At 34.2% G+C, this 12,389-nt stretch overlaps 1 protein-coding gene across 1 annotated transcript; it reads left to right on the forward strand.

Annotated features, from left to right (window-relative positions):
- The first annotated feature begins 435 nt into the window (after positions 1–435).
- On the forward strand, positions 436–1,487 carry LOC131613760 (uncharacterized). The gene is made up of 2 exons (XM_058885405.1): positions 436–1,006; positions 1,150–1,487. Exons 1-2 carry the CDS (start codon positions 436–438, stop codon positions 1,485–1,487), a joined length of 909 nt encoding a protein of 302 aa, XP_058741388.1.
- The last annotated feature ends 10,902 nt before the right edge of the window (positions 1,488–12,389 follow it).

Here is a 12,389-nt window from a genome sequence, read left to right on the forward strand (position 1 = left end):
CGCTATATTTTTGCCCACGTTTTGGTCGACTCGGTTGGATATTTTTTGCCTATAAATACATTTGTTCCATTCACTTGTTCTGCACTCCAGAATTCAATTCCGAATTCTCTCCTCTCTCTCTTACTCTGCTTCATCTCAAATTATTCTTTTCTTTTTTCGACTGGAATAAATCCAGATACTAAGACTGGTTTTAACCATCAGAAGGTGTATCATTTAGAACGATTCATCACACGTGCAAGCGTGAATCGTATTGAAACGAGTTGTTTTATCCTGGAGGCGTCGTGGGTATTTACGAGCTGCTTTGCATAAATCTGGCAGTACCGCGAAACGTCTTAAAGAAAGCGTACCGATTTGCGACTCAGCCGATATTTTCCTCTGTGGCATTATTTTCTTAAACCGAAAAACAACAATTTTAAGACGATTTCTGTAACTGCCATGTCGACTGAGGAAACTATCGGTAATACTGCGGCCGCTTCTGTGAATGACAAACCATCCAAGTTTGAGGGATCCAATTTCAAACGTTGGCAATCTAAGATGAAGTTTTTCCTAACTCTGAAAAAGGTTGCCCACGTTCTGACTGAGGACATCCCAATTGTTCCTTCTGGATCAATCGAGATAACTAATGGTAAGTCAACTGCTGAATCTGACGGAACCTCCAAAAAGGACGCAGCTTCCAAAACGTCTGATGGAGACTCTGCTGCAAAAGAAAGAGCCGCAGCAGATGACTTACAGCTCCGAAAAGAAATTGCCCTATGGCAAGAAAATTATTACCTATGCAAACATCACATTCTGAACAATCTTGCTGATGACCTATATGATTACTATAGTAATCACAAGACTGCTAAACAGGTTTGGGAAGCTCTCCAAAGGAAGTATGACACCGAAGAAGCTGGTGCAAAGAAATATGCTATGAGCCGGTACTTGTATTACAAGATGGTGGATGAAAAGTCTGTGGAAGCTCAAAGCCACGAGCTTCAGAAAATTGCTCATGAAATCATTAGTGAAGGTATGCCCCTCGATGAACAATTTCAAATTGCTGTAATAATTGACAAACTGCCCCCCGGTTGGAAAGATTTCAAAAATGTCCTTCGACACAAAACAAAAGAATTTTCAATTGAGAGTCTGATTACTCGCCTCCGAATTGAAGAGGAAGCTCGGAGACAAGATCAGAAGATGAAGTCTTAGTTGTTTCGAACAACAAAAAGAGATTCGGTGCGGTTCTGAAGCCTACTGGCAAACCATTAAAGAATCAGAACCGCAATGCTGTGAACCGAATTAAGAATGGGAATCCCTCTAGGGCCCCATCTGCTCCATTTGCTAGGCAGCAACCACCACCACAGAGAAATGACGCTCCGGTTTTCACTTGCTACAATTGTGGAAAACTGGGTCATATGGCAAGGAAATGTAAGAGCAGGCCTAAACCTGTTGCTGGATCAAATGCTCAAATTAACATGACTGATGAGCCATTTGTTGCTATGATCACTTAAATCAACATGGTTGGTGGAAGTGATTGCTGGTGGATAGACATTGGTGCCTCTCGCCATGTCTGCTATGACCGTGCTATGTTCAAGACATACACTATTGCTGAAGATAAGAAAGTGCTGTTGGGAGATGCTCACACCACTAATGTTGCTGGAATTGGAGATGTTGAGCTGAAATTCACCTCAGGAAAGACTTTGATCTTGAAGGACGTCATGCACGTTCCTGAAATTAGGAAGAATCTTGTTTATGGTTTTCTTTTAAATAAGGCAGGGTTTAGTCAAACTATAGGGGCAGATTTGTACACCATCACTAAGAATGGTATTTTTGTTGGGAAAGGGTACGCCGCTGATGGCATGTTTAAGTTGAATGTTGATTTTAATAAAGTTTCTCCTTCCGTTTACTCTTTGTGTGATTTTAATATTTGGCATGCTAGACTTTGTCACGTTAATAAGCGAGTTATTTCTCATGCAAGCGACTTAGGCTTAATTCCTAAATTAAATGTGAATGATACTAATAAATGTGAATATTGTAGTCAAGCTAAAATAACTAAGACCTCACATAAATCAATAATTAAAGAATCTAATCCCCTAGATCTTATACATTCTGATGATATATGTGAATTAGATGGAACCTTAACTAGAAATAGTAAACGTTATTTTATCACTTTTATTGACGATTGTTCTGATTAAACCTATGTATACTTAATGAAAAATAAAAGTGAAGCGCTTGACATGTTTAAGATGTATGTGACTGAAATTGAGAATCAATTTAGTAAGAAAATTAAGAGACTTCGTAGTGATAGGGGAACTGAATACGATTCTGGGTTATTTAATGAGTTTTATATTAAGCATGGAATTGTACATGAAACGATTGCTCCATACTCTCCTGAAATGAATGGTAAAGCAGAGAGAAAGAATAGAACTTTTACTGAACTTGTTGTTGCAATTATGATGGATTCTGGTGCTGCACCTCACTGGTGGGGGGAAATTTTATTGACTGTTTGCTATGTCCTGAATAGAATACCCAAGTCAAAAATTAAGATCTCACCTTATGAGATATTAAAGAAAAGACAACCAAACTTGTCTTATTTGAGAACTTGGGGCTGTCTGGCTTATGTCAGAATTTCGGATCCGAAACGAGTTAAACTCGCTAGTAGAGCATACGAATGTGTATTCATTGGGTATGCAGTAAACAATAAGGCATATAGGTTTTATGAACTAAATGCAAAAGTGATCATAGAATCAAATGATGTTGATTTCTATGAAGACAAATTTCCCTTCAAATCAAGAAATAGTGGGGGCACTCAATCGAGTCACATTCCTGTGATAAGAAGCACAGAAAGCAACGACAATGTAGAAACAGAAATTCGACGAAGTAAACGAGTAAGAGTCTCTAAAGATTATGGACCTGGCTATGCGGCTTATAATGTAGAAGAAGATCCAATAAATCTTCAAGAAGCTTTGTCATCGCTAGATGCAGACTTATGGCAGGAAGCCATTAATGATGAGATAGATTCTCTTGAGTCTAACAAGACCTGGCACTTAGTAGACTTACCTCCTGGATGCAAACCAATTGGTTGTAAATGGCTTTTGAAAAAGAAACTAAAACCTGATGGAACTATTGATAAATACAAGGCTCTTCTTGTAGCCAAGGGTTTTAGACAAAGAGAAAATGTAGATTTCTTTGATACTTACTCTCCAGTCACTAGAATTACATCCATTAGGGTACTTATATCAATCGCTGCTATCTATAATTTGATAGTACACCAAATGGATGTAAAAACATCTTTTCTAAACGGTGACTTAGAAGAAGAAATCTATATGGAACAACCTGAAGGTTTTGTGATCCATGGACAAGAGAACAAGGTCTGTAAGTTAGATAAATCCTTGTATGGATTAAAACAAGCTCCTAAGCAATGGCATGAAAAGTTTGATAACTTAATGATATCGAATGGGTACAAAGTGAATGAAAGTGACAAATGCGTTTATTACAAATCTGAGAATCGCATTTGCACTATCATCTGTCTATACGTAGACGACCTACTCATATTTGGATCAAACATTCATGCCGTTAACGCTATGAAATCATTGTTGTGCAACAACTTTGATATGAAAGACCTCGGAGAAGCGAGTGTGATTCTTGGCATCAAAATCACAAAATCTGAACGAGGAATTTCTTTGGATCAATCACACTACGTGGAAAAGATCTTAAAGAAATATAACTATTTTGAATGTAAACCATCAAGTACACCATATGATCCAAGTATGAAACTGTTTAAGAACACTGGTGAAAGTGTCAGACAGGCAGAATATGCAAGCATCATTGGCAGTCTTAGGTATGCCACTGATTGTACTAGACTAGACATTGCATATGTTGTAGGATTGTTGTGTAGGTTTACAAGCAGACCGAGCAATGAGCATTGGCGAGCTATTGAGCGAGTCATGCGGTACCTTAAAAAGACAATGAACCTCGGTCTACATTATCAGAGATTTCCTGCAGTACTTGAAGGATACAGTGATGCAGATTGGAATACCTTATCAGATGATTCCAAAGCTACTAGTGGCTATGTATTCAACATAGCCGGAGGAGCTGTATCTTGGAAATCAAAGAAACAGACTATCCTGGCTCAGTCCACGATGGAGTCTGAAATGATAGCATTAGCAAATGCTAGTGAAGAAGCAAGTTGGTTAAGATGCTTGCTAGCTGAGATTCCTTTGTGGGAAAAACCTATGCCAGATGTGTTGATCCACTGCAATAGTACCGCAGCTATTGCAAAAATAGAGAACCGTTATTATAATGGTAAAAGACGTCAAATTAGAAGAAAGCATAGCACTATTAGAGACTGTATCTCTAAAGGAGATGTGAGAGTGGATCATGTACGCACTGATGAAAATTTAGCAGATCCTTTGACGAAAGGATTAGCTAGAGAGAAAGTCTATAATACATCATATAAGATGGGACTAATGCCTATAGGAATGTGATTCGCTCATGATGGTAACCCGACCTAAATGACTAGAGATCCCAAGAAATAGGTTCAATGGGTAATAACAAGTTGTGAGTGATATGAGACGATCATGCTAAACTAAATAAAAGAAGCATGCATCCTGAAGTGATAAGAGGATGAGATAATAGAAACTCTTAATGAAATCTATACTCTATATGAGGGGGTACCTAGGCTACAGGAGTACTCTTGATAGATTCACCTATGTGATTGTGGAACTGAGGCCGGTTCCTATGGAATTTCGAGGCAGAATTCCTAGAGCCTTCACTAAACCGGGATACACGTGCAGGGCCATTAAAAGCACGGGCTATTAAGAATACACCTTAAGAAAAGGTTATGTGCGGGTCTGATGTCTGAGATAGAGTTCAAGACAATAGTGTCACTCTTGTTGAATCGGAATCTTACTTGCTACGCAAAGGTTCAAGTCGTAGACACCTTTGCTTATGCATAATCTTAGAAACGTTTAACGTACTTCTAAAATCACCTTTTAAATTCAAGTGGGGGATTGTTGGAACTTGGAATGATGATAACTTGGAGGAAGAGTTGGAAAGATTTATTGACATTAAATGAGCAATAAATGAACACAAGTAAGAGCTAATATGGAGATGAATTTGAAAAGGTTCATTTTAAGTCCCACATTGGAGGGAACACAAATATTAGTAGTATATATATATTCCAACTTGAACAATTGTTGTTGGGCCCAAGGGCACCTACAATTTTATAAAGGAGTGAGGACACACCAATGTGCCAAGAAGATACACACGCGCGCGCGCCGCCGCCGCAGCCGTCCGTCCGGCTGGCCGGCTCGGCTCGGTTCGGTTCGGTCTACATGAATTAATTTTTTTGAAACCCGAATTAATAAAAATTAATTATCATTGAATAATTAATTAATTCGGTAAAATTTAAATACTATTAAATAAGAAATTAATTAATATTTAATATTAATTAATACGAATTGGTGACGTGTCCTTAGACCAAGTCTAAATCTAGATTTTGACTAGGTTTACTTGTCCTCCAAGTCTGCTGACCAAGTAAATAACGGCTATATTGACTGGGCCGGTTCAACTCTCCGCTATATTTTTGCCCACGTTTTGGTCCACTCGGTTGGATATTTTTTGCCTATAAATACATTTGTTCCATTCACTTGTTCTGCACTCCAGAATTCAATTTCGAATTCTCTCCTCTCTCTCTTACTCTGCTTCATCTCAAATTATTCTTTTCTTTTTTCGACTGGAATAACTCCAGATACTAAGACTGGTTTTAACCATCAGAAGGTGTATCATTTAGAACGATTCATCACACGTGCAAGTGTGAATCGTATTGAAACGAGCTGTTTTATCCTGGAGGCGTCGTGGGTATTTACAAGCTACTTTGCATAAATCTGGTAGTACCGCGAAACGTCTTAAAGAAAGCGTACCGATCCGCGACTCAGCCGATATTTTCCTCTGTGGCATTATTTTCTTAAACCGAAAAACAACAATCAATAGACAAGAGGTGGAAAATAAGGTGGTGGAAACTGAACCTGAGAACATTAGCTTACCGGCAGATGAAACATCTGCCATAAAATATGTAAGTCTCTGTTTTCTTTTCGTTTTGTTTTGTATGAACATATCAGATTCAGTTCCTAGGAAATTGATAACTTAGTACCATTGAACAACCTGAAAATTTGGATTGGGATGAATTTGGCAATGATTTATATTCAATTCCTGATCAACTGCCTGTTCAATCGAACAACATGATTCTAGAGGCTCCTCCAACTATCAATGCTGATGAAGACAGTAAGATAAAGGCCTTGATTGATACTCCAGCGTTGGATTGGCAACAGTGAGTAGATTATCCTCCTTTTTGTTTGGTCCATAGAATGAAGTAATGAGTATAATCAATGGGTGCATAAAGAAAAAAATTTCTAAGTAAAATTATTGATTTGTTACCAAACGGATGCTGTGTTTGTATATCTAATGATAAGTATAATGGATGGGGTGGGCTATATTTACTATGTTTGGTTTTTTTATAATGGAACGGAGAAAATTTTTCAATTCATTGTTTTAAGAAGTTAACCAAATGGAATCATGACAAACTAATTCTACCCCATACACTCCATTTTGCCCATCTAAAGTTCTCTGTTAGGCAGCCGATAATTAGAATTATTGATTTAAGTATGGGTCATTGTCTCTCTTTTATTAGATGGTTGTGTGTAATATTTTTTTTGCCATGCAGGTTGAGGCAGTTATAACGAAGGATGAGCTTCAGCACCTTCAGCACCTTACTTTTGTATGCAAATCTGAAGTTGATTCAATTGGCCAAATAACTGCTAGAATTATAAACTAGGGAACCTAGATTGCTTTAGTTAGAAGGCTCTGTTGGCCAATCTGTAATTTATAAACGAGGGAACCTAGGTGTGTTTCCATCTTTTCTTATTAGTTGAATTATTTTTTACTCATAAAATTTGTAGAACATTTTTCTTTATCCTAAAGTGAGGAATTGATAGGACTATTTTATTTTTGGATCATTGGGAGAAAGATGGATTTTAACTTAACATTTTTGATTGGTGGTAGCATATAAATCAGATAGAGGCAGTTAACAAGATTAATAGCTAACCACGCAAATTTAAGAAAACAAAATTAAATTAATATATTAATTTATCCCCACCGTTTAAAATGAAAGATGGGTTAAATATTCATTTTAAACTCAGGTAGGCCGCCTATAAATATATATATTGTAATGCAATTACAATATTCGAGTCTAAATTTATTATTTTGTATTTATATTTAATAGGAAACTTTAAAAAATTTGGTTATCGTGTAATGATTTCCATCGGATTGATTTCCATTGGATTAAAAGGCAGGCAGCTTCGTAGCATTGATCGCCACCGATGAACAGAATCGCTACTGTTGAACTCGCAGGCAACACCTCCGACACGTCGTAATAACACAAACCACCATCGAAGTTGGCTAACCATGTACTCAATATCTATTCATGATTCGGTTGCAAAATTTTTTTAGAGTTTTGATTTCTTTGAATTTTGTTGGTTGTAAATATGGATTGATGTTTATATGTTTGGATAGAAAAAATTAAAAGGATTGGAATAGAGGAAGAGAACGTAAAAGTAAGAGAGAAAGACCTTTAGATTTGTGTTTTTTATTTTTCATATTTTGTGAGTTTGTTGTAGCTTATTTATTTGGAATGTTTTGGAATCCAAAGAGTTGATGGTTATAGAAAACATAAAAATATTCAAAGCGTTTGGGAAAACCAATGGTCTATTAAATAAAATCAGAAAATTAAATGGAATGTAATTCAGTGGGAAGCAATAATGATTTAAAATGAAAAAAAAAACGTGAAAGAGTATATGGGGAAAACCAATGGGCCAATAAAAATTAAATTTAAAATTAATAAAATAAATACAATTATATTAAATGAAAGTTTCCTTTTATAGCATAAATAAAAATATAAGAATGCATGAGAGAGTGCCAAGTGGCAAACTTGGCAAAGTACTCATCTTGCATTATTCTATTGTATGATTATTGTAAGGGTTAAATATGATTTTCTAGTAATCTAACATTCAATTTTATTATTTTAAAAAATAAATTCAATAAATATCTTTTTAAAAGTTTTCCGTTCATAATAATTTTGGTCTCTGTCGTCTATTTAGTATAATGGAAACTGACATGCCATGCCATGTCACTTCATTTCTTTCTCTCATACAAATTTTGAATGTCATTCCTCCAAAAAAAAAGTTTGAGCATTTCTTAAAAAAAAGTTAACGAGCAGGTGAGACATGATGATCTTCAATATTTAAGGTTTCCCTTTCCAAAACAAAATTTTAAAAAAATATAGAAAAATATTTGACATTTTTTGAAAAAATGATTTTGTTTAGAATGATAAAAGAGTTTTTACTAAATTTTTAATTTTTAAAATAGTATAACAACCTAAAAGATATTTGAAAAATTTATGTAAGTCTTCCAAAACTCTCATTCAATATAATTTTCTAGTTCTCCATTTTATGGGGTTTTTGGTGTTATAAATAAAATCAAACCTTCCAAAACCTCATATCCAAAATCTTTTTATTTTTTGCATCCAATTCTTCCTATTTTCCAAGGCTCTCACATCCCTTCCCTTTCAAACTTGCAAACAAAGTCTAAGACTTTGTTTGCGAGTTTGGAGGGAATGGGAGGGGAAGAATTCCAAAAACTGTTTAGAATGATAAAAGAATTATTATCATTACTATATTTTTTAATTTTCAGAATACTATAACAACCTCAAAGATATTTGGAAAATTTATGTAAATCCTTCAAAACCCTCTTTCAATACAATTTTTGAGTTCCCCCATTTTATGGGGTTTTTGGGTTTTATGAATAAAATCAAACCCTCCAAAATCCTGCTACCCAAAATCTTTTTATTCTTTTTACCTAATTCTTCATATTTTTCAAAGCCCTTCTCTCCCTTCCCCTCCAAACTCGCAAACAAATCTTAAGGGTCTTGATATTCCACTCACTTCCCTCTATTCGCCTCTACGACACTACGTCAACACCCCTAAGTCTTATACGCAGAAACATACTCTGATGTTTCATCTCAACTTTCAAGGTCAATTCGTGAATGAGTCTCATATTTCATCTCAACGTTCAAGGTCAATTCGTGAATGAGTATTTCTCTTTTTGTTTAAACATAAATGAATGTGTTAAATCATTAAACTATAATATATAGTTTTAATGTAGGGTTAAATTTTAGGGAGGTTTAAAACCCCTGTAATCTATATTTTTTTTAATCATTTTCATGGTGGACAAGTGATGTTGTGTCACGTCAGTTTTCGTTAGAGCAAATAAATAGTAAAAATCAAAATTGAGGATCGAAAATTTAAGGAAGATAATTTTTTAAAAGAAAATTATATATGAATTAAAATTGAATTATTGGAAACTTCTGAGAACTTCAGACATAATTAACTATTATTTTAATTAATATTTTTTTAAGTGTTAAAAATATTAATGTTTTTTAATAAGCATAAAAATATAATGTTTTTTAATATTAATATTTTTACCTAAAAATATTAATGTTAAAATTTAATTGATTTATTTCGTCAATGCCACAGAAGACGTTTTTTGGAGAGATTTTTCTTTTTTTCGATATCGCCGACACCTTTGATTGTCGTGCTCTTGTAAGTGATTTAAGGACTTTGAGATTCAAATCATCATTTGTGAATGTTTTTCTAAGAGCCATCAAATGATTTGTCAAATGTGAAAATTTCTTTTGCAAGTCAAAAATTGTTTCTCTGGACTGCATTATAAATATTTCATATTCTTGTGATAAACTGTTTAGTTTCGATCTTTTTTACTTCTACTGTACCTTTATGAGTCACTTCTAAATCATCTCAAATCTCTTTTGCTGTTTTGCAATGAGATACACGAAAGAGATCATTCATACGTAGGGGTGATCGAAGAATGTTCTTTGACTTTTTGTCAAATAGCAAATTTTTTTCATTTTCATTCCAAGTGTCTTTTACTTTTTTTTATTCTACATGATTCATGACCGTCTTAGGAACGTATGAACCATTTTCAATAGCATCTCATATTTTTTTCTCGTGCTTTTAGATACACTTGCATGCAAATTTTCCAGAAGTCATAATATTCACGACGAAACATGAAGGTTTGTTATTACTGCCACCATCTCTAAAAATAGGATTAGCAGAAGACATCTTTCTGGATCGAGGAGGGAGTTACCTTAACCTGCACTGATGCCAAATGTAAGTATAGATTTGCAACTTAAGAGGGGTTGAATTAAGTTTCCGGATTTTTATCGTTTTTGCACTTATTTTTTGGATATGATAAAGTGATGTTCTTAGAAAGATAAAATACAGAAATTAAAGTGCATAAAATGTAAATGGAAAAAGAAATTATCCTAGTTCCTCTTATCAACCAAGGGTACATCTAGTCCCTTCACACCTTGAAGGATTTACCACTGCTTTATATCTTTATACAAGCCTTATACTAAGACCTATCTTAGAATCTTCTAACGCAACAAAGAAGCACACCTCTTTCTTGATTTCACAAGAATCAAGTCTATGGTGGACTTTGAATCTCCCTGATTCACATAACCTTTTACAATAATCACCAAAACACTTTGATGATCACACCAAAAACTATGGTGTACAAACAATACAAATTTTGAATATAATTTGAATAATCTTTTCAACTTGGCTTGAGTTCCAAGATAAACAATTTTGTTGTTATCTTCCATTTAAATACAATTCAAAGTATAATACTTTAAGTGCTCTCGACAATAATGAAACTTTTCAAAATATGAAATTTATGCTTAAAGATTCATGACTTAAAGTAATGGATAATTCTAAAAACTCTTTTGAATTATATGTAAAAATAATTAATGAAAGAGGTTAATGAAAAATGGTTTAAATATATGTCATGATGCCTCTTGGAATAGATGTAAAAGTTGGAAGCATTTCCATGAAGGTTTACAATTATTTAGAAAGAGAATGGTTAAAAAAACGTAAATTACCGTGTTTCCAAAACTACTGCAAAAAACAAGAACAAATTCAAATGTTTGCGATGGTTCCAAGCTGCCTCAAAAAACCATAATAAATTCAACATTTTAAACATTGGTTCAAATAAATGTGAATTGTGGTTGTTCCAAAATGCCATAGTTGATAAAAAGCCTAAATTTGATTGTCAATTTTCTATAAGTTCCAGACAAAGAATAAAGTTCTTAACTCATTTAGAGAAAGCGTAGGAGTTACCACAAATCTATCAAGATACACTATTTAAAATTAAGAAAATACTCTTATCTTTCACATTCATTATAGTAGCCGAGAAGTTGTAAACACAATATTATCCCAAAACTTTTAAATCGACCACACAATCAAATGTCAAACTAAAGAGAAATTGACTTTAATCATAGATATGTATCCCAACGATCTAAACACCTGGATACAAAAAAAAAGGTCTTTCCGAGGGCTTAGCTCAACCACCAAAAGACTATACACTTACAGAGGAGGGAACTCACTCGTCACAAATAAATGTGAAACTAACTCGATCAACCCTTCTATACATGGACAAGAAAGGTCTTTCAGATCCACCAAAACCCTTTCTTCAACAAATTATTTCTAGTAAAAAAATTATCTTAAAATATTTGCCAAAAAAAAACTCTATATTAGATTAAGAAAAATGAGTTTTATATTAAAATTTGACATGATGAATATAAATTTACATGATAATATCTGATATTTATATTTTATATTAATTTATTTAAATCTTTTGTGGGAAATTTTTTATGAAAGTTAGTATCATTAAATTAATGAATTTATTATATCGAAAAATGATTTAACACAAAATACAAGATTTAAAATAATAATAACAATAATAACATATGGGACTTGGGGTGGAAAAGCGGGTTTTCCACCCCGTCCCGCCATATGCCCCCCCAAAAAAATGCGGGGTGGGCAAGCCCATCAAGTTGAAATGGGCATGAAAACCTACCCGCCCCGCCAAGGTGGCGGGTTGGCGGATGGAGGGCTTGTCGGCTCATTTATTTATTTATTTATTCATTTTTTAAATAAATTAATAGACTTTTTACATTTCAATTTAATTTTTCACATAGTTTTTAGAACAATTTTTTATAAAGCATCTTTTCAACAAATTTTACTTAAAACATATTGCATATACTCACAAATAAATGTATAAAATAAAACCATCAAGAATTGGAATTACTAGAATTAACTAAAAAATAGCGGATTTTGGCGGAGCGGCGGGCTTTAGAGGGACGGGCTTTGGTGGTCGGCGGGTTTTGGCGGGCCCAAAATACCAACCCAACCCGTCGTTTTACTACCCCTATATGTGACGTGTTTGCTTATCCTCATTTTGAGGTAATTAAGCATATGTCATCGAAACCTATTTTACATGGT

This window comes from Vicia villosa, linkage group LG6 (assembly GCF_029867415.1).
Source record: "Vicia villosa cultivar HV-30 ecotype Madison, WI linkage group LG6, Vvil1.0, whole genome shotgun sequence".
Taxonomy (NCBI): Eukaryota; Viridiplantae; Streptophyta; class Magnoliopsida; order Fabales; family Fabaceae; genus Vicia; species Vicia villosa.